General features: G+C 51.5%; 7 protein-coding genes across 7 annotated transcripts; 3 read left to right on the top strand and 4 right to left on the bottom strand.

Annotated features, from left to right (window-relative positions):
• Positions 1–1,839: 1,839 nt before the first annotated feature.
• Positions 1,840–3,398, top strand: CTRU02_205384 (nuclear polyadenylated rna-binding protein; the record flags this gene model as incomplete). The annotated part of the gene is made up of 2 exons (XM_036722680.1): positions 1,840–2,216; positions 2,276–3,398. The coding sequence occupies 2 exons, from the start codon at positions 1,840–1,842 to the stop codon at positions 3,396–3,398; spliced, it is 1,500 nt and encodes a 499-aa protein (XP_036585577.1).
• Positions 3,399–4,172: 774 nt separating this feature from the next.
• Positions 4,173–6,183, top strand: CTRU02_205383 (protoporphyrinogen oxidase; the record flags this gene model as incomplete). The annotated part of the gene is made up of 3 exons (XM_036722679.1): positions 4,173–4,667; positions 4,735–5,355; positions 5,422–6,183. The coding sequence occupies 3 exons, from the start codon at positions 4,173–4,175 to the stop codon at positions 6,181–6,183; spliced, it is 1,878 nt and encodes a 625-aa protein (XP_036585576.1).
• Positions 6,184–6,817: 634 nt separating this feature from the next.
• Positions 6,818–10,292, bottom strand: CTRU02_205382 (mediator of rna polymerase ii transcription subunit 14; the record flags this gene model as incomplete). Its single annotated transcript, XM_036722678.1, has 3 exons — positions 6,818–8,264; positions 8,315–9,504; positions 9,552–10,292. 3 exons carry the CDS (start codon positions 10,290–10,292, stop codon positions 6,818–6,820), a joined length of 3,378 nt encoding a protein of 1,125 aa, XP_036585575.1.
• Positions 10,293–11,750: 1,458 nt separating this feature from the next.
• On the bottom strand, positions 11,751–13,762 carry CTRU02_205381 (glucose-6-phosphate 1-dehydrogenase; the record flags this gene model as incomplete). Its single annotated transcript, XM_036722677.1, has 7 exons — positions 11,751–11,754; positions 11,831–11,942; positions 11,996–12,935; positions 12,998–13,342; positions 13,409–13,429; positions 13,485–13,557; positions 13,737–13,762. The coding sequence occupies 7 exons, from the start codon at positions 13,760–13,762 to the stop codon at positions 11,751–11,753; spliced, it is 1,521 nt and encodes a 506-aa protein (XP_036585574.1).
• Positions 13,763–17,390: 3,628 nt separating this feature from the next.
• On the top strand, positions 17,391–18,196 carry CTRU02_205380 (60S ribosomal protein eL33; the record flags this gene model as incomplete). Its single annotated transcript, XM_036722676.1, has 4 exons — positions 17,391–17,415; positions 17,736–17,877; positions 17,934–18,034; positions 18,099–18,196. The coding sequence occupies 4 exons, from the start codon at positions 17,391–17,393 to the stop codon at positions 18,194–18,196; spliced, it is 366 nt and encodes a 121-aa protein (XP_036585573.1).
• Positions 18,197–19,049: 853 nt separating this feature from the next.
• Positions 19,050–19,304, bottom strand: CTRU02_205379 (uncharacterized protein; the record flags this gene model as incomplete). Its single annotated transcript, XM_036722675.1, has 1 exon — positions 19,050–19,304. The coding sequence occupies one exon, from the start codon at positions 19,302–19,304 to the stop codon at positions 19,050–19,052; it is 255 nt and encodes an 84-aa protein (XP_036585572.1).
• Positions 19,305–25,671: 6,367 nt separating this feature from the next.
• CTRU02_205378 (uncharacterized protein) lies at positions 25,672–25,869 on the bottom strand (the record flags this gene model as incomplete). Its single annotated transcript, XM_070204548.1, has 1 exon — positions 25,672–25,869. One exon carries the CDS (start codon positions 25,867–25,869, stop codon positions 25,672–25,674), a length of 198 nt encoding a protein of 65 aa, XP_070061652.1.
• Between the last annotated feature and the right edge of the window lie 361 nt (positions 25,870–26,230).

Genomic DNA, 26,230 nt, shown 5'->3' with positions numbered 1-26,230 from the left:
TATTATTGTGATCTCACCCAGGCCCGTCCGCAGTATCCCTAGGGTGACAGGCTTGAGTGTGATTCGTCGTTGTTCTCAGTATACAGGGACATGCCCTTATCAGACTTTAATAAGATGTAGGGCGAACCAGCGGAAGCAACGGGTTTGAGTGGACTGCAGTGCCACGCCAGGGACTGGATGAGCTGAAAGACTTGGAGACTGCGGACCGCAGACTTTGGTGGTTGGCGTCACGTAAGGTTGGGATGGACAATGGCTGTGCGGTTGTTTGGGTGTTTGGGTACGTTTGTAGATGTTTGGTTGTACTAGCAAAGAGGAGAGCGTTTGTTTAGTTGGAGCGGATAAAGCCGATCGACACCATGGTCACCTCATGGCCAGGTGAGAAACGATGAAGGGCAGAATCTGGCAGCCCTCAGCCTGCTTGGGTGCTGGTAAGTTTGCCGCATGGAACATGAACAAGAGGAGTGGTCATTGTGATCATCATCCCCCCAAGAGGGGGTAATGCAGGAAAACCAAAGAGGGGAAAGCAAGTCAGCGCAGTTGGCCGGCGTGGCGGCGGCAGGGGGCGGGGGAGCGGCACTAGGGGCGCAAGCCAACTTTAATTGCCGGTCGTTACCTTGCTAAAGGGCCCGAGGTGCAGGAGCCTCACATCAAGGAAAGGAAATTCATTGAACAGACGAGGACCCGGACACTGTTGACTGCCAACCTGAGCTCGTTTCCGCAGGCATGTGAGCTTCCTAGTCGCCATATGAGTGGCGGAGATTCGCGCGGATACCAGCGGGCATGACCTTAGCTACATCAACTTCAATGTCGAGGCAGCGCGTGGGCAGGTGGTAGCTGCAGAGGTCTCATTGCCTGCGCTGTAACATTTCATTGACGATAAGAAGGGTTGGTTCGAAGGTCATAGGAACTGACCAATAAGCTGCTTGAGAGCTTCATCCCTCCTCCATCTTCAACAGCTTGCACCACCACCACACTTCAGGTATGCTCCAAACAAGAGAGCTAGCTGCAACCAGCAGGTCGCAGCTCGATTGTAGAAGAAGGCACCAGAACCTGCGACAAGGCCTTTTGAATCCAAAGTTTCTCGCTTGCAGGTCCTAAACACGGGAAAGGTTCATGAGCCAGCCAGCCAGCCTACCATGAAGAAAGAAGATGACTCTCTTTCGACTCGTCTGTCACGTACTTGCAAACAAGGCTCAAAGCAGTCTTTTAGAACAAACTGGGTGAATTGATAGTCTTTTCTTTGCAGCCAACTTTTCCGAAACATTTCAAGTGAATAGAGAGGAAACGGCCGGCGTAGTTGCAACAAAAAGGTGCGACGATGGCTTGGGAGACCGTTGCGCTGAATAATTGTGCCTGAATTAGTAAAGTGGATCGCCACCACCATTGCCATTGCGCGCACCTTCCGTCGTCACCGCACTCACCGTCTCGACTCCCCAAGATGAGTCACGTGCTGTTATCATCTGTCCAATCATCACCCAGGAAAGGTCTTCTGTGGATCAGCAAGAAAGTCGTGGTAGAACCAGTCTTGCCTACCTAACTCTATTGACATACTTCCATCACAACTACATTCTTTAGTTGCTCCCATAGATTGCAACACCCTCAACCGCATAACGATCGTTGGCTTCTATATACCCATACCCAGGCTACCGAAATCGACGCGCGCATCTCTCGTCGATTACGCCAACACAATTCTCTGGCGCCTTCTCCATTATCAACTCTTGCTATCACCAGGAACGCGTCTCTTTTTTTTCTTTGCCGTCGCCCTCCGAAATTTCAAGTCTCAGCTTGCGGTCGCATTCGAAGCTTGATCCGATTCTCGCCACCGCGGCGCCATCCACAATGACGGTTCAAGTCGTCCTCAATACCCCGCTGGCGGATGCCCTGAGCGCCGCCATCCAACCGAAACTCATCGAGGCCGGTTGGGCGTCCGACGATGCTGCGCTCGCCGAGTATATTATCCTCATGCTCGTCAACGGTCGCACGCAGGAGCAGATTGCCCATGAGCTCGCGACTGATCTCCTTGGTCTTGCTCCCGATGATCCCGCCTGCAGTGACTTCGCCGCTTGGTTATTCCAACAAGTAGAACAGCTCAACGCCCAGCTGAATGGTACTCAACCCGAAGGTGGCAATGCCATGGCTGGCATGCCCCAGCAGAACGCTGGATTTGGTGACATGGACACTGATATGGGTGCGAACGAAGCAAACGAGCTCAACGCGTATGTCTCCCCTTTCCTCTGTAACCCGCTGGGACTCATCACCGACTAACTATGTGGAGTCCAACCGGTCCGCGCTCCATGCGAAATGGCCCCAACCCCCGCGGAGGACGCGAAAAGCGCATGCTCGGCCACATGTCCAAGGCTATGGATAGATCAACCGACTCGGTTCTTCACCGTACCCGCGGCAACGACAGAATCAACTCTCATGCTCGGGGACCTCCCACCGGACCGAGAGGCGGCATGGGACGCGGCGGCCGATCGATGAACGGCCGTGGAGTCAACATTCAGGCTGGTCTTAATGCTATGGCAGGGATGAACGGCCAGCAAGTGCCTCCGGGCATGAACGGTATGAACGGCATGAATGGCGCTTGGGCAATGCCAGGACAACAACCCAATCAAATGGATCTCATGGCAATGATGGAGCAGCAGGCACAAATGATGTCTCAGCTTCAACAACAGCTCATGAACCAGTCTGGTGGCCGTGGCGGACGTCGTGGTGGCAAGTCTCTGTTCGACCGAACCCAGAACCGCAACAACTTCAGAAACAACCGTCAACCCAACGACAAGTCGGACTCGGCAATGACGGAAGGAGCTGAAGGCGATGATGTTGAAATGGGACAATCGAAACGCGAACCACCCAACCCCGACGAGACCGTCTGCAAGTACAACCTCCACTGCACCAACAAGGAGTGCAAGTTTGCGCATCAATCTCCTGCCGCCCCCCCTGGCACTACTGTAGACCTTAACGATGTCTGCACCTTTGGCGCCGCATGCAAGAACCGGAAGTGTGTCGGCCGTCATCCCTCTCCGGCAGCGAGACTTGCGCACCAGAGCGAGCAAGACTGCAAGTTCTTCCCCAACTGCACAAACCCTAGATGCCCATTCAGGCATCCTGAAATGCCTCTGTGCCGCAACGGTGCCGGCTGCACCACCGAAGGTTGCAAATTTACACACGTTAAAATCAAGTGTAGATTCAACCCTTGCAAGAACCCCCACTGCGTCTACACGCACGACGAAGGACAGCAGGGAGTCTTCAAGGACAAGGTGTGGACTGCGGATGGCAACAGCCATGTCAGCGAACGGCAATATGTGGATCCCAAGGCCGAGACGGAGGTCATACTTCCCGAATCGGAGAATGCCGTCGGTCAGGAGCAGGGCAACGTTCAGGAAGTCATCAGCTAAAAGGCACGAGTCTTCGGCATTGTAGAGGGCTAAGGGGAATGGGGGTTACGGTTGATACCAAGGCAAAAGCGAGATGGTACTTAGGGTCAATGGACCAAACGAAGCGTGTGTGTGCGTGTGTGTGTGTGGTGGGCAAGAGGTACCCGTCTCTAAAGACAGGTCAGAGGTATCTACAAAAAGAGGCCTGGGCCGGCCGGTAAAGGAGCAGCGACTTCTTGTATGATAATTGGACGATGATGTATGGCCAAAGCGGCAGGGCACTTTCGGCGTTGCAGGTGCGATTATTCTCATGTTCATGTATAGAATGGCTTTGGGCAAGCTGAAACACGACTTGGAAGACACCAAAATTGTGGTCTCTAAGAGCGTTGGGGCAAGCGAACAATGCATATTTTATCTGGCCTCACTCTATGTCTTTGATCTTGATATAAATTTCGTGCCTGTTGTGTATGCAATGCGAGCTACCCTTCACCCGTCAGTCGTATGCGGATACAGAGGGTCGGTGAACAGGATTTAACAAGCACTAAAAAGGACGTAGTTAGGCAGATTTGAATGCGAAAGCCACTGGTGATGTCGCGGTTAAACCAGTTATATCAGTTTCAAGAGGTGATGTTTGCTCAAGGTGGTGGGTCCCTGGATCTTCCCGGCCACCGTAGCTCCCGATCATTTGGCTGCAAGACCCTAGCTACCGTGCCCCGGGATTAGTGACGCCACTCTCAAAACTTCATCAACCTCCTCCGTCCAACACACCCTCTCGCCTAGCCATTGGCCTCTTCGATGGTCTTAAAAAGACTCGACGATGCTTTCATGGCTTTACTGAGGTCCTATCATTCGCAGCGCTTCTGTCGCGCCGCCCTCAGCGCCCGTAATGGCGTTGTTGTAGCGCCACGATACTCGACCAAGGCCTCCTTCGCTGCGGAACGACGAACACGCAAACAGAACCCAGCGCCGCCTCCCAAACCTCAGTCCAAGCCGACACAGGCCCGACCGACATCCTCGTATGAGGTGCAGGCACCGAAGCAGGTCGCTGTCATCGGTGCCGGCATCACCGGCCTGACGACGGCGCACTACCTCGCGAAATGGCTTCCCGAGACGTCCCACATCACCATTTATGACGCCGCCAATCGTGTTGGCGGGTGGATTGATACCCAGACGGTCAACGTCGATGTAGATGGGCAGAAGAGCAGAGTGCGCTTCGAGCGCGGCCCGAGGACACTGCGCGGTATGGGAAAGGATACATGGAAATTTGACGACCTCGTGCTCTGGGACCTCGTATGTTACCTCGCCCGTCGCACTCACAATCAGTGCCAACCGCTGACCATGCCCTTTAACACCACAGCTTCGAGACCTCGACATGATCAAGGACTACAGGGGGCAGAAATCGCCGCCTCGATACCTATACTACCCCGACCACCTCGTGAACATGTCCCCGTTGAACGCATTGCACGAGCCCGTCTTCAAGGGCGCAATACCCGGCCTTCTAACCGCCATGGTCCGCCGTTACAAAGCGCGTGGCCAGCCGCACCCGCCAGACATGTCTGTCAGCGATTTCGTCAAGTTCGCCACGGGTCGCCCGGAGATGACGGACAACATGGTGTCGGCCATGATCCACGGCATCTGGGGTGGCGACGCAGACAAGCTGAGCATGCGTAGCTTCATGCCTGCGCAGTGGTGGCGCTTTTTCTACAAGCCGAGATCGGCGAACGAGTCGTCGAGTGCTGACGACCGTCTGACGATGTTACGGCAAGAGCTGGGCCTGCTGAATTCCTTGGGTACTGACGAACAGTTGACGGCTCTTCTGCAACATACGCAGAAGGACCAGCTTGTTGTCTTTAAGGACGGTATGAGCAGCCTGCCCAATGCCATTGAGAGGGATTTGAGGAAGAGACAGAACGTCACTTTCAAGCTCGGCGATCCGGTTACGGACCTCAGATATAACCAAAGGCTCAACAAAGTCTCGGTGAGTGAACTTTCCTGCCAAAAAGGTAATGCCCACCTGTTCAGTAGCCCCTAACACGCCTGCCAGATCACTTCAAGCACATCTCAATCCCCCGTCTTCTTCGACAAGGTTATCTCGACCACGACGAGCAATGCGCTGTACAACATTACGTCGGGCGCACTGCCATCTCTCGCCCAGTCGCCCAACGTCTCCATCATGGCCGTTAACGTCTGGTATCCCGATCCCAAGCTGAACAAGAAATCCCCCGGCGTGGGCTACCTCGTGCCCCGATCCGTCGAGGACAATCTCGAGGGCCTCCTGGGCGTATTCTTCGACTCCGACGTCCTTCCCCGCGCAGAGGGCGAGCCCGAGGGCACCAAGTTCTTCGTCCTCATGGGCGGCCATTACTGGGACCACATTGCCTCGCCGCCCAGCTCCGAGGAGGGTATCCGCATGGCCAAGGCCGTCCTCGAGCGCCACCTCGGCATCCCCGCAGACCAACCCTGCTTCGCCATGGCCAGGTTCGCCAAGGACTGTATCCCGCAGCACCACGTCGGCCACTGGCAGCGCATGGACCGCGCCAGCAGCGAGCTGCAGTACGCGTTCAACGGCAAGGTCGCCGTCGCGGGCGGCTCGTACACGGCCATTGGCGTCACGAGCGGCATCCGCGCCGCCTACGACCTCGCCATGCAGATCACGCAGTCGGCGCAGGACCACATTGGCGAGACGGGCCTGGGCCAGTTCCAGGACCGCGTCCCCGACTTCTGGCAGGTTCACCGGAGAAAGCTGCACGAGATGGGCCGCGACATTGCTCCCCAGGCGACCTGGTTCCATAATCACTTTGGTTAGAGAAAGTGTCGTTGCGCTGCGCTGGAGAAAGGAATCAAGAAGAAGGGGGGGAGGAGGGGAGGAAGGAAAGTGTATAGAGCGTCTGGATCTGTTGGATATTCACCATCTCGCATCCATACAGAATAACAGTGTATCACCACGAAAAAAATATGTATCATCCTTGCAGACATGGCAAATAGAATAGGCATAACAAGTGTAGTATCAACTGGATAAGTTCGCTTGTTGCTGTTGTATTACACAGCCGCACGAACCCAACACAACCAGAACACGACAACATTGACAGAATTTACAAAATTTAATTCTCGAGGTATCACTGCGACCTATCTAATCGGTCGAGGCCGGCCGGCGTGCTCTTCTAAAAGGCACAATCACTATCGTACCATGTCATCATCTCCCTGCTTTCACGTCCCGTATACCCAGCCTATGGTATCACGATGTCACTGATGACTGATGAATAATGATAAAAAGAACAGAAAGAAAGAAAGAGAAGTTAATGTGACAACCACCTTACTCTGGTATCGGGTATGCGCTTTTTTTCAATAAACCCCCCCATTCGGTCACGGGGGCTACTCTCACCCCCGCCGGCCACCCCATTTATGGCCTTTTGGCCGACATCAGGCGTCAACACCAGCGTCTAGTCGAGTACCAAGGGGGCCTGTTTGCTTCCTGAGGTTCTGTTGCTACCTTGGCTAATGTTTGTCGGCTGCGTACCAAAGGATTGATTTGCTGAGAAAGTCTGGCTTAGTTGTGTCGGCGCTCCATCTGTTGACGGCGCTCCCTCACTATCAGAGGCTGCGTGTGTTCGAACCGCATCGTCCAGCTTCGTCAGCAGGTCCATGGTACTCGGCCCGGGTCTGGCGGCTGCACCGGTCATCAGACCTCTCCACCCGTCGCCGTGAGACTCCCAGATGCCCTTAAGAATCTTGTTGAATTCTTCGTCAGGGCCAACGGGCCTGTCTCCTATTGCGCGTGAGACGTTCCACCACACTTCATTGCGTCTCATCTTAGTCTTAATGTCCAAAGCAAGGATTCGCGGTTGCCCGGACGGGCTGTTGAGTGTGTATCTGATAGAGATCCAGTCAATGGATCTCGTGAACACCTCGACGCGGCCTTGATTTATGGACTCTAAGGCCTCCCACTTGGATTCAATGCTTTCGATAGTTCTTAGAATAGGCAGCAATAACGGCATATAGACAATTAATGCTTTGAGGCCGTCCTGGGTGTTGACCAATCTCATAAGCAGGTCCAGCATTCTTGCGTGGGGGTTTCCTCTTTCCAACGACATTCTAATGTCGCTTCTGGCCAGGTCGAGTGTTGCCCGCCAGCGCCTAGGCTTATGTGCAACATCGCCCTCTGCTGGCATTGTGATGTCGCTGTAGGTGAACACTACCTGGCGAAGGCTCATTTTCTCGCACTTAATGGAACCTCTAGCCTTGCTCATAGCTTCGAGGAAGCCAACAAGTCGGTCAATGGATTTGACGTGGTTCGTCAGAGTGTCGAGAATGGGATGGCCGACCAGTTGTCGAATTCGGAATATAAACTCGCCCTTCTTCGGGCTGAATGATACATCGCGGTCGATGCGGCCCTTAAGCAGCGAAAACTTGGACTTGTCTTTCACCCTAATAATGGCGTCCACTACAGTGTTGAGTTGGAAGTCTTCCAACACATCAGCGTGTGAGACACTATTGGCGTCCTGGGTTTGGGTCGTTTGAGGCTGAGGTTGAAGTCCCTTAAACTTGATCTCAATATGGTCCTGGGCCCACGACGAGCTTCGATCGCCTGACTGGGTGGCATCTCTGGAGACGGCTTGTGCAGCAGGCGCTGAGGGGCGCAGTATTTGTGATAGTTTAAGAACAAGAGAAGGTATTCGGACTTGCTGAGGTAGTGAATAGTTAGTCGACTCCTTTGTTATGTGCTGAACCTCCTTCTGATGCAGGTTCTGCAAATCAGTAACATGGCTGATGATGCCGGTAATGAACAGAGTCAGATTACTCCAGAACGAGTCGTCCAGATCAGGTTGCCCTCGAGTCAGTGGTAGTCGAGTATAGAATTTGATCGGACGTGTCGGCATATTACGGTCGCTATACTGGTTAGTGTCAAGTTTCAAGCATTTCAGAAGCCTTGGACTCACATTTGAATCAACCACCACTCATCGCCACCAAGGCTCAAGGACACCATGACATGCCAATCCTGGTCCAAACTTTGACGCTGTAGAAAGACCGTTTGGAAAGCCTCGCGTGTGCGGATAAGCTGTTTAATATCCTCGCCTCCCAGTGGGCTTTTGCACGTCTTCCAACCTACACTTCGTCCCCGGCGGTTTAGTTCTTCTATCACGTATCCCCACCTAATGTTCTCCAGGCAGATTACTCCATCCTCCGCTGGATCTTTTCCGCCATAATTGAGCCGGTTCTCGCCGGACAACGTGTATTTGGTGTGGGGTTTGATTGCCGAAAATCCTGTCACTGGCTCGATTGCCAGGATGACATTTTCGCGCGAGCCAAGCTGCATGCTCAAGGATGACTCCACCGGTTCCGTTCGGGAGATCTTCAAAGTCATAGATGATTCTCTATTCGCGAATCGAGGGTACGAGAGCAGCTTGCTGTGGATGGATGAGAGGATGTGCTCAACATGTCTGGCAACCGCTGTCTTCAACAGATCCTCGGCGCAGAGATTGTGCACATCGAAAGGTAACAAAACGTCCTTAACTTCCTTGTTGTCTCTGTACCAGCGGGCAACCAGCCGGCTGGAATGTTTCGGATCTGCCTGACCATTGGTCTTCTTAGCACTGTTGACGGCAACCATAACCCAGCTCTTGGGTCCGTTAGGTCCATATCTTGTTGTCCAGTACTGAAGTGCCAGAGCGCGGTTCAAGGGCTCCACCATCAACGTTCCGGTCCAAGTGCTTCGGCTCAATTCGAGGGCTTGCCGCTTGAGTTCATTGATCTTATGCGTGAGAACGAACTCATGGAGAAATCGGTAGCACCCTTCCAAACCATCTTTGCCCAGTATTTCATTGACTTGTCCTTCCAAGAAAGACACCAATCCGTTCGAAAGCTTACTGGACGAGGGGGAGAAGTCGAACCGGAAATCGATGAACCAGAATTGTTTCGAAAAGTCCTCGTCGGCAATGGTCAGATCTACTTCAAACTCTCCCTTCACTTGGAAGGTGACTCTGCCAGAGTGTATGCTGTAAGTTTTGAACTGATGTGGTATCTTGTCATAATCGTCCAGGTTGAGGCGCAGAGAAAGCATAGTGTTGAGATCGTCAATCCATTTCAACTGCTCCTCAGGTGTTAGTGGCGGTGGTGGTATGTAGCCAGGCTGTAGCACGTTAGTAAACGCCATTCCTCCTTCTGCAAGATACTTACCTCGGGGACCCATGTTGCTTCACCAGTTGTGAGAACCTGCAAAGCGGTCTTCAAGTCAGGATTGGGCAGTCTCGCAGACATGAGACCTCGCTTTAGGTCGATCAACATTCCTTGAGCATAATCGTAAAGCACCCGCTTAGAGTCGATATGCGCCTTGATGTCGATGAGCTTGCTGACAGCCTCTGCATTCCTACTCCAGTCTGTTATCACCAAAGCCTTGACCCATTTGGCATGCGCATCTTGCGCAAACTTGAGCATCAGCATTTTCTTCCTCTTGTTACCCTCCGACATATCATCCGGTGCATCGTTGCCATGCGGAGTATTGCCGTTGACTGCAGGTGCCGCCCACTTCACGGCCGCCATGTCCATAATCGTCTTCTGCAAATCCTCATGGGTCCGTTGCGCAAGTCGTGCGACGATCGTCGATAGGGGGATATACCCCTGGGTGATATGGACAATTTCGTCGGGCAAGTTGTTCATCCTCGATTTTGGTTGTAAGGTAAGACCAGTATTCATCTGTGATTGCTGTTTTCCTTGGGAGTCTGCCGGTTGAACATTCCCAGCGGCAGCGCCGTTTGGCAGGTTGCCAGACCCAGGGGCGTCGGCGGGTGCCTTGCCTTTGTTCGGCGATACTTCACCCTCCATCGTCATACCATTGACACCGTTGGCTTTCAGGTTCCTCTCATGATTCGAATGTGTGCCATTCTGACCTCCATTCTCCATATTGACGACGCCAGGCATCGGGGAAGGAGCTTCCCTACCTCGTTGCCTGCCTCACAACCGTCCCCCCAAGAGCTGGGCCGGCGTGTGTCCTAGTCGATTTGAAATACTTTGCGGTCGTCAAGGAGGCCGCACCGAGAGAGCGACCAACGGTATTCAAGAGCTGATCCCAATCCGCAGTGGCAGTGAGATGGGATTCAGTCATCGGCGCCGGATGCGCAAGCCAGCCGGGTAGGGCGATCGCATCAACGGGGCAACCAAATCGGACAAATATGACGCGACTCTGTATCGGGTTTTCTGACTAACGTAATATCGGGATCTGGGGTCGCAAGCGTGGTGTCGGGGAAACGCGATGAGCCGAAGTGATGTGGGCGAACTGCCACGGCGACGATCGTCGAGGAGGAAACGCAATATCGGCGAACGAAGAAGACTTTCGTCGGTGATGTGACAGCAATTCGTCGGTTGAAAAACGGACTTGTGTATAAGTCGGAAACTCTGTTGAAGTCGAGTGCGCCGAGGAGAAAAGATGTGGTGGTATCCAGCAGGCAAGTGGCAGGCGGTGCTGTTGCGATGGGAAGAGCGTGCAGCCAGCCAGAACAACAGGGCAGGAGGTCAAGGTGCAACCTGAGCCTTCTCTTTTTTCCTTGGGCAAGCGCCAGCCAGCCAATCCTGCCTGGACAGCCAAGGCTTAAGAGTGCCACGTGACTTGTCCAATCAGCTTGTCAAGTCCCCACCATATGATATGAGGTACGTATTCTCTTCCTTTACAGATACTAGTCCGGCATTACTACTAAATAAATTAACCTTATCTTATCGCTGGGACGTCGTATTGAGCCGAGCTTCACAATTCTCGCAATAACAGTGCCCTCAACATTAATCTGTCCACGGACCACAAGCTCACGTCGCCAGACTGAGAAGGCATTATGTAGTGGGTATACAGCATGGTCATGGTTTCTCGAAAATATGTTTTACAGATGAGCCAAGGAACAGAGGAGCGCTGGCAAAGCTGGTTGCATAATCGACAGAAACAGGCCGAATGTGTCTATGTGCCCCAAATAATGACGTTTGCCTTAGTGATCTCACGACCCCCAATGACTCGGTGGTCCCCAAAATTGGAGCTCCCCCAGCCAGAAACTTCGTCACTCAATGCATCTCTCCCTGCAGTTCATGGTTCTAGCACTAGTGATGAGGAAAATGGGAAACGTGAATCTCATTGATTTTCTATTCTCCCTAACCCCACCAAGCAAAGCGAAGAAATTTCCATCATCCTACCAGTATCCACCCTAGAGCGTTCTCTCTGGCTTCCCTTGTGTATGTCGTCTTCGTCAAATCTATGCCCTCCCTTCGATGGATATAATACGTTGCGCTAGCGTCTGAAGGCGGCGCAGGGGATATCGCGGGTAAAATGGCCGAGGCGTGCCATTTCGGTTTTGGTTGTTTTTAGTTTTTTTTTTTTGGAATTGATAAGTTTGTGGTTGCTCAACTGTTCATAAACATCATTTAGAATCAATTCTTCTATGTAAGATAGCTACGCTAATTGCGCGCGCGACACCACTTACAACTTGTTGGGAGCCTGGGCAGAGGTAGTGGGCCACTGGTATCCAGCCGCATCACTGAACTTGTAGCCGTAAGACGAGGTGAAGTCGTCAAGTACGGCAGGACCACGGGAGCCTGCGTTCACGTTAGAAACAAAGCCAGGCAAAATAGCAATTACGTAAACTCACCGTAGGGGTACTCCATGGGGATGATCTCCTTGTTATCGTCAAGGTAGTGCAGGAGAGGAGTGAAGATTCTCCAGCTGGCATCGAGCTCATCGTCACGGACGAAGTTGGAGTGGTCGCCCTTGAGGCAGTCGAGAATGAGTGACTCGTAGGCCTCAGGAATCTTCAGGTCGGAGAAGCGGCGGCGGTAAGTGAGATCAAGCTCAGTGACGACAGTCTGCATGCTGAGACCGGGCAGCTTGGAGTTCATCTTGACGTAGACAGACTCGTTGGGCTGGATACGCATGACAAGCTCGTTGCGGGGAATGTCCTTAAAGATACCCGAGGTAACGTCCTTGAATTGGATGCGGATCTCGGTCTTCTGCTCGTTGAGAGCCTTGCCGGCCTTCATGATAAAGGGAACACCATCCCATCGCTCGTTCTTGATGTAAGCAACAAGAGCACAGAACGTGGGGCATCTGGAGTCCTTAGGGACAGTATCGTCCTCCTTGTACGAAGGTCTGCTGCCATCCAGGGACTTGCCGTACTGGCCGATGATGACGTTCTTAGGCTCAATTGCGGGCATAGCACGGAGAACGCGGACCTTCTCATCACGAATGTCCTCAGAGGCAAAAGAGATGGGGCGCTCCATGGCGAGCAGAGTAAGAACCTGAAGCAAGTGGTTCTGCATGACATCACGAATGATGCCGAACTCGTCGAAGTAACCACCACGGCCCTCAGTGCCGAAAGGCTCCTTGAAGGTAATCTGAACGTTGTCGATGTTCTGTCTGTTCCAGGTGGAGCCGAAGAAAGAGTTACCGAAGCGGAGAATGAGAATGTTCTTCACCATCTCCTTGCCAAGGTAATGGTCGATACGGAAAAGCTCGTCCTCCTTCCAGTCGGGCTCAAGAGACTTTTGCAGCTCACGGGAGCTGGCAAGGTCTTTACCAAAGGGCTTCTCAATCTATCATCACCGTCATGTTAGTGGATCAGAGCTCATATGAGCGAGCATACATTTGAACGTACAACGACACGGGCGATACCCTTGGTAGGGTAGCAGCACTTCTTCAGGTGCTGAGAGACAATAGTGAAGACGCTGGGAGGAAGCGCCATGTAGAAGAGACGGTGAGTCTCAGGCTTGCCAGCCTCGAGCTCTTCGAGGTGAGCATTAAGATTGTTGAAGGAGTCATCCCGGTCGTACTGGCCGGAGACGTAGGTGCAGAGATCGCAGAAGTCGTTGAGCTGCTGCTCAATCTCCTTTGTGGGAGTCTTCATGTAAGATCTAATGCGGCGGATGTACTCATCGTGGTCCATCTTTGTCCGCGCATATCCTACAATCTTGATGTCCTTGGGGAGGAACTGGTTTCGGTACTATTCATGCTGGTTAGTTCTCCAGATCTGCGTTGTTATCGCAATACGGGCTAGGGCAGCTCATACCAGACCGAAAAGTGCAGGGTACTATTGAATATGTCAGTAAATTCCCATCTGTGACCAGGGCATTCAGGTCTCGTACCGTCTTCTTCTTGGCCAGATCTCCGGAAGCACCGAGAACAACGATAACGGTGTTCTCCTTCAGCTCCATGGAACTGTTGAGATACGCGAGCAGTTAGTACAAATACGCTCAGAAAAATTCACGCGAAAACCAATGCAATTGTTCGCTCGACAAGATCATCACGTATCGAATCCCGCTCGCAATAATGGGCTCGAGTCTCAAGTCGCACGAAGAGAAGGCAGCTTGGTGGGGTAGGAAGGCGGGGTGACATACGCTGCGGCGGAGCTCAGGTCGGCCATGATGACGATAACTGTGTTGAAGCGGCGCGACTGTGTGAAATCTTTCTAGGAAGGAAGAAATGAAGAAAGGGGGAGGGAAAGGTCTCTAGAGAAAAGAAACCAAAGTTAGCAAGCAGAAGGCTAGAAGAGCGAGTTGGGAAGGTTTTGGAAAAAGATACTGGGCGGAATCCGGGACGGATGGATTGGGGTATTTAGTAATGACGAAGCACAGATGAAGGTAGGGGTGCGTGGTGAGGTATGGGTACAGGTGTGGATGGAGGGGGGGAAGGAAGGAAGTATGGGTAGGGGACGGGTACAACTACAAACAGAAAGAGCAGAAAGCTAAAAGGTACTTAGCCCGAGGTCAGGACGATGTACCCATTTTAGCGCATCCAGGCGAGTTATCAGCGCAAAGCGGGAGCAAGGGGGAGCTTACTCACAGCCGTGTGCCTTGTCTTGGTGCTCTTTTAGCGTGCCATGTACTCTACTTAGGAACCTGATGCAAGTCCCGCACCGTACCGCGCTCGCCTTTTTGCGCCTTGAAGCGAATCAGTCAGTGGGTAAGCTTCCCTTGATAGGTAAGTGGGTAGGTGAGCGGCATGTGAGGTCAAGTCGGCAGGATGGCAGCACAGGTGTGGTGGTGTTTTGGTTTTTTTTTTCATTATTATTTTTTACAATTTCTACCTGTCTGTATCTCTCTGCATCTGCCCAACCCTCAGTCTCCAGTCCGGATTGTCTTTGTCGAGTTGGGGAGACTTGAAGCCAGGAATGAGCGAGGTCAAGAAAGAATCCGAAGTCAAATACTTGTTGGTGAATTTTTCCTGTAGTCTTCGGTGCTTTTTTGCGAGACGCCGACCACCTTCCCAGTAGCCGGGTCTTTTTACCTGGGCTTGGGACTTGGACAGGGTTGATGTCAATGGAGGGGGAAAAGGAGGGGCACTTTTCGGTGTTGTCGACAAAATGTTGAGCGCTGCCGGAGATTCTTACTACCTGTCGGCCTTAAGCCCGCCGCCCATCAGCACCATGTCCAAAGTAACCATCAATATCCGCCCGTCAATCAAGTCAGAGCTTCCTGTCAGTACTCCAGCTTGCACAGAGTCAGTCAAGCCGCCTTAATTCGTTCGGCCCTGACGGCATGGACCTCGGGTGGTGGGCATTATTAGTAGGGGACAGAACAAAGCATTCCCCGTCACTAATATGTAATCAGCTTGGTATGTCGCAAAGCCTGCTCGTTCCCCGCCGGATCAGATGGGAAGCCATGCAAATGTTCATTGTGTGGATTTCTAAACATTCCGACGCGGCTGTCCAAGTCTGAATCGTCAACTTGGTGAATGGAGACGCTTTACGCAAACATCAATCACTTGTTGCCCAGCCTTGCATTCTCGCAGACTATGCCAACTGGCTATTTGCAAGGAGATATACCCATGTACTGTACACCTCCGCTTGCTGCTAAATAGCAGAAGAGGCCCCCTTAGCCCAGTAGTCCAGAGGACGACACCTGGGCAGGATTGGGTACGTCGACTGGACAGAAACTAAAGTACCTTTATCTGCATGCTGCAGCAGAATTGTTGAACTAGCTGCCTGTCAGAGCGCGCGCGCACACCGGAGCTCCAGAAAAAAAAAACATCAGAGGAAAGGGGGTAAAACACAGGGAAAAAATAGAGCATGAGCCCTGTCGGTTACCTGCACAACTTCAGCCCAAGACACAGGCTTCTGTGCTCACACAGACTGCTAGAGGAGTGTGCGGATCAGGACAAGCAAACGTGCATCCCATATGACCTCAGACCGGGCGGGTAGCAAGGGCCCAAAAAGGGTCCAACGCCAAAACGCCAACATCTGGACCTCTTTCAAGACCTGGGCTCCATGCTCTCCATTCTCCAGCTCCAGCTGCTACGGCGGTACTCCCAGACTTGCGTACCCATTTTCCCAAACGCCGGACACCACCGAGCCTCCCGATCGGACTTTGGCTTGGAAGAGAGAAAGTGATCGGCTTGGGGGCCTTGGCCTCGCTGTTGCGAATTCGCGATGGGAAGCGAGGGAAGCCGTGGAAGCGCGTGGGTCATCAGCCAGCCTGTGTGAAACGGTGCTCCGTAGCAACAGGCGGTTGTCACTCTGACTCTGACCTGGACGGTCAGGCCCAGTTCCATTGGAGTAATATTTGTCGGGCTGCAGGACGGATATGCGCAGCCTCTGGCCCTGCGCTTGGGAACAATTTCCTTCCCTTTTTACTTTACCCCCATCAAACTCCGATGTTGTCACCGCGGGGGGCGTTTTGGCAAGGCTCCATGGAAGAGATCCATCTTCATGCCGGTCCGGCCAATGCAACAGTGGCATGAACCTCTGCTGCGATTTACTGGAAATCGGCAGAGTTGCGTCCAGAAATTGCCGCAATGCCCACCCTGTCGAGGCGTTCCAATCGTTGAAGCTCCCAGCGAGCCCAGCACCGGCCATTTATTACCACAACCGCCAACTAAGCAGGACTAGACATCTCCGGAGTCGCTCATGAGTGCCCCCACGGATCGGTCCTTCTTAACCCAGCTCTTTAAACCCCCTATCTAAAGCTTACAAAAGCTGTCCGGCCGAGTCACTCGGAAGAAGGGGGGTAAAAGCTGATGAGACATTTCCTGCGTGGTCGTCGTGGTCTCCCCCTCAACCCCTCCCTCCATCTCTTTATTATTTGTGCCCCCCAAAGAGCCCGTTCCTGTTCAGGAAATCCCGCGAGATTTTAGATGTTGGGTTGTACTTTGGGACGCCGGACCGCCAGCAGTGCCGGGCTTGCAGCTGTCTCATAACTCCGCAAATTCGGCGTCCAAGCTCCCACGGCCACTTGAAAGAACCTGGAACTCCGATCTAGCGACACGTGTTTCCGCGTTTGGGTTTCTCTTCTGTAAGACATGTAGGTAATCTTATTCAGCGCTCGATTACTCGTCACTTTTCATCAGTAGGTAATGCAATGAGCATTGCAGTCAATCAATAGGGTGCCGTAGGTGAGGCTCAACAGTCAGCGGCAAGTGGTATGCAGCTTGGTAATGATGCAGATATTTGTCATTGACGGACTTTCTCTCAGTCGACTCATTCGAACAAGGTGCCTTATCCGCCAGGGACACAAAAACTTCGGGCGAATAAAGGTGCGAGCGAAGACGGTGTGGGTTGGATTGTGGCAAGCATGCGTGCAGGCGACTGATGGGTCCGGTTGGCATCGTAGTTGACCCCGAAACGACCGAGAACCTCCCAGTCCACGGCCCACTAACGTCAGCCGTCTTCGGCAACACAGCGCGGAATGGCGGAATGCAGAACGGAGTCTGGGAGCAGCGCCTCATCTCATGTAATCACATTTTCACAAGCCACATGTGGCGCAGTCTATCGCCATACCCCACTTCAGATAGACACCGATAAGACCAAAAGTTGTGATTGTCTTTGCACACCGCTAAAGTGGATCCTCAGGGCTCGCTAAACGATACGTACCGAAATCACGTTCCCATGGGCAAATTTTGAAAATAGTTGTGCGGCCTTTCGATCCACACCCGAGCATCACCAACACCATCTCGACGACCACCGGAGAATTAGTCTTTTCGCCAAAGACAATCCTCAGCCTTTTCCTTTCTCGAGTCCCTTCTGGTTGGAGCGAGGAGAACTAACCACCGTCAAAATGCCTTCGGAAGCCGGTCACAGATGTGAGTTCAACGCCCTCTTTCCTCGCACCGCATGCAAGTTTCGCGATCTCGATATCGAGCGATGCCGCGCTCTGTTTGGACGATATCGCGATGATATCGATGAGCAGATGCGCCGCGCGCTCATATTTTTGCCTCACTTGGCTGCCTGCCAGTTGTCTTGGAATCTAAACTGACTTGAATGTTCGCAGTATACGTCAAGTAAGTTGCCTCCAGACGAACTTCCTACTTCGCCGACACCGATTACGCATTCATGGGCATGCGACGAGCCACCAAGTATCTCGACATTTGAACATAATACGAATCGGAATCACGCAGCGAAGCAATCAGAAACCCGAATGAACCCGAGACTAACAATGCCTTTTTCAGGGGACGTCACCTCAGCTACCAGCGTAGCAGACATGTCACCCACTCCAAGACGAGTCTGATCAAGATCGAGGGTGTCGACGATACCAACGCCGCCAAGTACGTTTACCCTACAAACCCTCTATCCAGCAGCGAATCGCTAACGTGGGAAACAGCTTCTACCTCGGCAAGAAGGTCGCCTACGTCTACAAGGCCTCCAAGGAGATCCGCGGCACCAAGATCCGCGTCATCTGGGGCAAGGTCACCCGCCCTCACGGTAAATACAAAACTGCCCCTGGATAGCACTACGAATGAGCTCCCAGGCTAATATGGTTAAACAGGTAACTCCGGTGTCGTCCGCGCCAAGTTCACCAACCCTCTCCCCACCCGCTCTTTCGGCGCCTCTGTTCGCGTCATGCTTTACCCCTCGTCGATTTAAACGGCTACCCATCGGACGGAGTTGGTAGTGAGGATGGATTCTGAATTGGTTGCATCGGTCCAGGCAAGGACAAGAGCATAGCACCTTGCTTGCTAAAAAAAAGGCATCAATCAAACTCGTCAAACCACCACATATGAGGCGAAACGCACACCCCGCGGTCAAAACCCCCTCACCTCCCCCCTTTTCGAGACACATGGGAATGATGATTCTGCGTGACTTGAATCCGGTATAGGAGAGCTGTGTTTTATTCTCTACGGGAACGATGACGAGTAGCTTCAAATCAGGGGGCTCGAGGACGGGAAAAGAACAAAAGAAATCAAACATACTTGATTTTTGCTTGGCCGGCTACACATATGCGATAACGACGAACGGTAGATCGGGCGGCATTAATGTCAGGGTGTTTAAAAAGACATGGTTCAGCGACGGTATTCAATGGTTTTTTTGGCAATTTCCATTCGACGTATCTGGTGAGGAGGGGTGCCCAGCTCCCGAGCCATCAGTCTCCCTACTGCGTACGCATTGCCAGATTCGCCCATCCCGTCCTCCCAATGGCCATGTACTCCCAATACGCCCATGATCCTCCCATTCTCGATGTGATTTCTGATATCTGCCAGCGAACCCGTACAGAGAAGCCCCCTCCAATGATTGTTAGTGCGCTAGTGAGAGTAGTATTAGGGCCTTTGACATGTGTAATGTGGAAAATCTGGGGAAAGTCTGCCCTCATACATACCCTGTACATGTGACACTCCCTCATTCTATGCCAGGATACCTACCCAAGTCCCACCAAGTACAGCATGATGGATGACTTAGCAGACTTGCCTTCTGCCCTTTCAATTGTAAGCACGAACATAGACTAACCCCATGCCTCCGACAGAGGGCTCGTCGCGAGCGTAGGTGACGTCAGGGTCGTACTCGCGAAGCGGAGCCCGGGGTCCGGCCCCTTTTCCGGGGCCTTGTCCCGCCTCGTTCCGCAGTAGATCAGCCGGCTCGGCTCCAAGTTTTCAAGCCAGGCATACACGGATTCCGGGAAGGCACCATTGACTCGGATGTCAGCCCCGACAAAACCGGGGCCGGTGATTGCGCTGTGCGGAAGTGATAGGCCAGACATCCGAGCTCTGCGGTTCAACGTTGATAGTCTGTTTTCCCTGGGACGTCCTCCGGGGAGTGCGAAACTTTGTCTCATCAGGAACCGCCATCTTCGCCAGTTAGTGCAGTTTTGAGGCGAAAGTACTGAGAAATCCCCCAGACGCTGCTGGGTCATTGGTCCTAATCATTCCTCGCGGACACCAGATATCAGTGGCAGTTGCTGGGGCCTCCAAGTCTAGCATTCCGTACGTGAGGGGCTTACACTGCGGTTCCGTGGTGAATAATCTGGTTTGAGACATCTCTCTACTCCGTTTAGGAGAGCCTTATCGCGGGTCACACCGGCTTCGATTCTCGTGGTTGGCCTGTTGAGTTGCCCTGAGCAAACGAATGACTAGAGTCGTATCAAGTTCGCGTGTGTAATAGAGCAGTGGGTGTAATATCGAGGCATAACATGGAAAGAACCGACCTGGCATGTCGAGATATAAGCTCGGATGAGAAGAAGACGTCGATAGCCGAATTGACTACAGCATCAGGCCGGCAAGTGGTTCTGCCGGTGAGCCTTGCTAACGACTCAGCGTTATCACGTCGGGGAAAGGTCGTTGTAGGCTATATCGTCGCAGCAGAGATGAACTGTCTAGAATAGTCTACTGCAACTACTCATTGTCCAGCTAGGCCACGACAAGAAAAGCCATTCTGCATGAATCTACGTCTTATGGGGAGCCTCTGAATCCTGCGATCCAGACATCTCTTTCGTTTCTTACGTTTTGTCGAATTGCCGAGCTGCAACTAGGCTTTTCGATGTCGAAGATTTGACTCTTTGCCAGCCGGCTCGAAAATGGAAACCAGATGCCCACCAAACTTCTAGAATGGTAAAAAACAAGTTAGAGGACAATGACGTGGACATAGATGAGAGACTTTGACGCCTTATTCTGCCGTAATTGTTCCACAATGCAAGAAGAAACAAATGCTAAATGGAGCTATTTCTTCGGTTCCCGGCTCAGTTAGTATCGTCCGTGGCAACTACTGAAGTCCTCTTCGTTTGGATAAGACAAAGAAGGTCTGTTGCCCAGCAGCAGTTGTATCTTTGTGAGGCGATGCTAGGTATTGATTAATAATGACACAGGTGGTTTCGATCCCAGAGGCGACGGTCGAAGTAATTACACGTCAAGATATTGATCAGATCCATCACATACCAGGGGAGTATCTGTCTTTCTGCAAAGGCAATCGACTTCCAGGTAACTCATGGCGTTAGAGAGTGGCCGAAAAGAATGATTCGGGGCTTTCGAAATACCAGCTCAAGGCAATGACAATGTTCGGAATCACAAGTATGCACAAGTGTATTAAGTTCAAGACTTGCTTTCTTTTCATAATATTGGTATACGCCCAGACCTCATTATCGAGTATGCTAATTACTCTTTGTCGGGTAGTTCATACGGGCTGCTCATTAAATTATCTCTCATGGGGGCATTCCACACCATCGCGGTGCCCTCCGGAAGATACTACCGGTTTCGCGAGACCTTGGCACAGGTGAACGTCTTTTGGAGAGGGACGCCATCGATTGATGTATACGCTTACTGTAATTCCCCCCCCCCCCCCCTCCCCCCGGAATCCTATGATAATGATTATAGCGTCAGACTTGTTTGACTGTCAAGGCCATGTCATACAAGACTTGCCAATCAGGCATCCATAACAATAGCTATTACAGACTGTTTATACGAAACGTAAACCAACTTATTGACATATGCCTCTGTCGAAGAATTCTCGCCCTAATCACGGTCGTACACCATGACCACAGAGCAAACAATATGTCATCTGTCTGAGCGGGCTTCGCTTCCTTTTCTCTCTCAAAAGCCCTCTTAGTTCAGATTCTATCCAAAGTACTTGACCGCCATCTCGTCCTGCACCTTACTCTACCGCACTGGAGTTTAGAACAAGGGAGAGGCCATGGAAGATGGGAGACCATTTTCCAATAAATCTTTCACTTTTGTTGTTTTTACACATAACTCTGAACAAAAGTATCTATCAATTTTTAAAAATCTGTCATATAAATGCCCAAATTGATAATCATAGTCTATTTTGATACAATTCACCCTTAGATGCCATCGCTGACAACCTCCACCGACATGGAAGAGACGACTGAGTGTTCCGACGCGTAGAGTATTATGTAGCCCTGCCAATTCACACCCACCGCATCACTAATGTGAAGGAACGTAGACAAATTTCAAAAGCTCTTGGTGTAGAAACAAAAGTCATCTTCCGTAGTATTCATCCAGAACACAAAATACCAAGTTGTCTTCTAATTGTCCTGGTTACGATCTCCACCGCCACCAAGACTTTCTCAACTTATCAAAATACATTCCGTCTCTGCTACCGCAACAATCGCCTTTTCTTTCGCCACTACAATCTCTGTCGAGTACCGCACCGTGGCTTTAAAGTCAACATCCGCCATGTCAGTCAGAGCATATAATGAGCAACTGCTAGCGGTGATCAAACCAGTCTTCATCTCAACAATGCGTCGCAGTGCGCGCACACGAGTTCGTATCCCCTGAGCTAACCATTTTAAGCGGTACAACTGATGAGCCGGAACCAATAGTGAAGGCATGGGATAGTACCAGCAGAAGCTTGTCGGATTAGACTCAACATATCTGCAATTCAATAATACATAAGGCCGTTATAGGTGGTCAGAGTGGAAGATGATCAGCAGTAGCTACGTTGTACAATGCATGTATTATGAAGCGGCCTCAAATGGGTATGTTTCTTGCGGGTCGTAGATATCTTATTATAGTCTCTGCCAATGTATGTGCGGAATTACCTTTATCTATATTTTGATATGATCGATACATTCTCAATATCATCCCACACCTACCAATACGTATTAACTGAGTGATCCAGACAAGAACAACTTCGGAACGAGATATATCTGGTGGGATAACAAAAAGATTTCTGTGCTGAATACTGTCATTAACGGTGCCCTCGGCTCTCATCCTCTCGTGTCCCCGTTAAGCACCAACTGTTTACCGTACACCAGCCCCTTTCTCATCCACGTGTCTTTTCACATCGTTATATAGCAGTAATGTAGATCCCTCAGTGATAATAGTGTAGGCTCTATTCATTACGGCATATAGCTCCGTCACCTATTGGTACCGTTGTCAACCCATAATCTACAGAGAATGAAACTACAAATAATCCGTATTCAGTCGACCACACAAAGCTGTTAAGAACGCCGGCAAATCTCAGGCCCAGCCACTTCGACTATGACATAATTGCAAATTTCGAGAGCCTCAAAGCAGAAAATAACCCCTCAAAGTGTTCTCGTGACAAATTGGTAGAGGTTGACGCCGTCTACTACATACAAAGCCAGCACCGCAGCCATGACTGGCCCCTGCTCACAGTCAAGCCGCCGCTCCCCATGGACACCGATATGCAAGCATTGGGGGGCATCGAAGGTGAGTTTTTGAAAGATTAATCCCGATACTGCTAGGTTGCAACTACCTATAATGCTCTTTTCAACCGCAACTCCAACCTCAGAAACCCAAGAAACAGCCACTAAAATGCATGAAGGCATCTCTTCGGTCCAGACTGGTAGAAAGAGAGTCGGTGGTTGCTAACCTATAGGACGACCAGATGTTATTCATTCTAGAAAATAGACTCGTCGGTACGGAGGAACAAGGCGATTGCTACCCTTACGTTATAATATTTCATCTAGTAGTCTTTTTGTTTATTTTTCGACTGATAGAGTTAATCTTACTGCGACTAGAGCGGAGGCAGATAATCAAGTTGTTATAGAATGCCCTCTTGGTAATGACTGCTTCCCGGCTTTAGCCACTACGAACAAAGTACGCGTGGATGGCAGAAATTACGTTGTCAGACCAACAACATCTTTTCTGGCCGACGATATAGTTTCGACACCACTTTCCTGCATCAGGATTGATATCAGGATTGATGGAAGCTTTCCTCATAGAAACATCAGAGTTAGTCCAGTCAAGCAAACTAGGACTGCAGCCTTGTTGACTAGAAATTCTTCTCAAACACTCTGTCCACTTTCTGTCGTGGTTCTGCCTATCCCCGTCATTTTATACGTTTGTCTCAGTCCCTTGTGCATCATTCTTATCTGTCACACGGAGTTGATACCTTGATCACTACAGCAGCCGAGCTATGAATTGGGTTGCAAATGCAACGCTGCTTGGCTCTGGGCAGAAAAAGCTTCATCATTGACACTCGCGGAGAGGCACGTTTTCGGCAACCTGCCCGGGACTGCGTGTGCTTACTTCATCTCAACAGCCTTCCACAGAAAAATGGAAGAAGATTTCGCTGCGCGAGAGAAATTATGGAAAGAAAGGTAAAATTAGTCATGTTGTCAGTTACAGAGAGCATTTCAGACCAACTCAATCCTCCCCAAGTCAGGAGTTGCATTTGAGTTTAGCAAGGTAGAAGTAAGGCGGACGGAAAACCCCTAAAAATGAGTCGAGACAGCCATGGAAGAACCCCGAAAGTCCCGGCGCTGCCAAAACACCCACAAGCGAAAGACGAAAAGGGCCAACCAGAGGGCAGGAAAGAAGGATAAGGGTCTGGTGTCAGAGTCTCGGGGTTAGCGGTCTGAGGAAGACCCGTTGGGCAGCTGGTCCTGGTAGAAACACGACAACAGACAAAACTTGGAGTTTCAGGAAAGACTCGAGAAGCAAGAGAAGGCGAAAGATTAGATAAAAAATGTCCGTCGGGATGAAGCTGTTACGGCCCATGGCGGAGGAGGTCGGATGCCAAGGTTTCTGGTTTCTGCTTCGTCCGAAACCCCCATATCAACTTTTCCTCCCGCTAAGACATGATGCTACCATCAAAACCTGCTGATAGTCAAGTACTCTGTAGTCTTGCCCGCCGCTAGCGCCCTAAAGACATGATCGAGATCGATCCTCTGCCCGTGCGCGACTTGATGAACAACAACCACAATCAGGCGAACGGAACAGCCAGCTGGTAAAGTCAATTCATTCTTGGGATGCACTTGATATAATGCCGATCTGTGACTATGCGTAGAATATTCGAATGCAGAACAGCGTTTAATAATGCATTTGAGATTAGGAAGGGGTGAAAATGGACGCGTAGTGAGAACGAGTTGGGTGACGATACAAACTGGAAGAATAGCAGCCAATCGGCCAAATGTTCCGGCCTTGTTCAACTAAAAACAAGTGGTGAGTGATTCAGGACGCGCTGCAGTACTTGGGACAGGTTGAGGCGTCGTCAAGGATAGGAAGCGTAGCGGAGACACAACCGTCCTAAAAGCTAGCTGCAGTGGAGTGGAAAAAAGGCCGAATCCGTATCCTTCCAAGATGGACGAAGTATTGATTTGGGCGGCGCGCGATTATTGGTTCCGCGAATAGTGGGAGAGTGCCTTTGCGCAAAGCCCGTCCACCTGCATTTGTCTGTCCGTCTTTTAGGAGGTGCTGATGGTGAAGTCTCTCGATTGTAGAACTCTCACCGTCCCAGCTGCCGGAAGGCCCGGCCGTGCTAGCAAGGTGCATTGCCATTGGCTTCACTTCCCGTAACCTGGCGCACCTTAACTGCAGACTGGTGGGGTGAAAGACTTAAACAGCGTGATACATACAAACACAATACGTAGTAGTGTGTCAAATGCATACTGCCTTACGCAGTATTGGTCTGAGTGAGAGTAAAGATGATGTTGAGAGGGCGATCTCTAACCATAACACTCTCTGTAACTGGTTGCTTCTGAACTTTGAGAATGTATCAAAGCATCATCAGCGTACTTTAGCGGTTGGCAGTGTTTGTTCTATTTTAGTTTCCACTAATTGTCGAGGATGCCTGGGCGGCCTGGCGGCTGGTTGGCCACAGTTTGATCGGTGGAAACATGGAGAGGATTGACGCGAAGCTCGGGCCTTAGAGACCCTACATTTGGAGTACTTTTGTTGTAGTGCATGCATACATAGTATTGCCACTGGGGTTAATGAAGATTCGTATCGCTCAGTGCCGACACAGAGAGGTTGGTAAGGCAACATGTACCTATGAGAAGAGCGAAGAACAGCGTCCATGGAGAACAGAACAAGAGCCTGAAGCAGAGACAAAATGTTCAGCAACGAAAGCTCACAGAATGAGCAAATACGGTACCTCGAGCTTGGACAGTTGTGCCCTGCCTTCTTGGCTAGAGGCCAGGAAACACAACATACATGCGACTAAGTTACAGAGCGATCTGCAACGTCGTGGAACTGGCATAATGGGCACGGATCGGAAAGTGTGTGCGATGTGGGTTAGGTGGCCGCGGAAGCACCATGTGGAGGGCTCTCTCCATACTGCTGTCCTGGAGAGTCTGTCCACATGCTCGCCTGCTGTACGCACGCAGTCTCCCTGGGTACGATGTTACTAGGGTAGACTTTCGATCCACGTCATGACTGCAGCTTGAATGGAGGCGCAGCTCGACCGGGCAATATGGAATCTGCGGAAGTTGACGACAACAGCCGAGCTAACGCTTCAAGCGGCGGTCTGGCGGTAGCCCATTTGAAAATTCGGACACTCGGGTGCAGGTGGGACTCGCCGCGTTGTTGCGGCCCAGCCTTCGTATGACTGCTGAACACGAAGGCCATGTGTCTACGGGCTGCAGGGGGGTAGTGGTAGTGGTCGACATCTCACCCAAGCGTGCCCTGTCCTTAGGGACAGACAACAAGAAGATGATGAGGCGGTAGGACGGGCATTATCCTCGTAAGTTCAAAGGTATCCAATTCAAGCGTTTGCGTGTGTCTCGGGCCTAAGGGTCCTTCTGACGAGATGCCGTCTATCCCTGGTGGCATTCGAGAATGTGCATCGGACGAAAGACGTTGTCTGGATGCATTTGGGGAGTCAGGCCCAAACATGCCAAAGCATCAGTCCGCTACGACGCAACTCTGCTCGCAAGAGGAACGAACAACAGATGAATCGTGTTCAGGCTTGGGGAAGGATTGCCGCGCT

This window comes from Colletotrichum truncatum (genome assembly GCF_014235925.2).
Source record: "Colletotrichum truncatum strain CMES1059 chromosome Unknown Contig_0003, whole genome shotgun sequence".
Lineage (NCBI taxonomy): Eukaryota > Fungi > Ascomycota > Sordariomycetes > Glomerellales > Glomerellaceae > Colletotrichum > Colletotrichum truncatum.
This window is presented reverse-complemented; position numbering and strand designations above follow the sequence as displayed.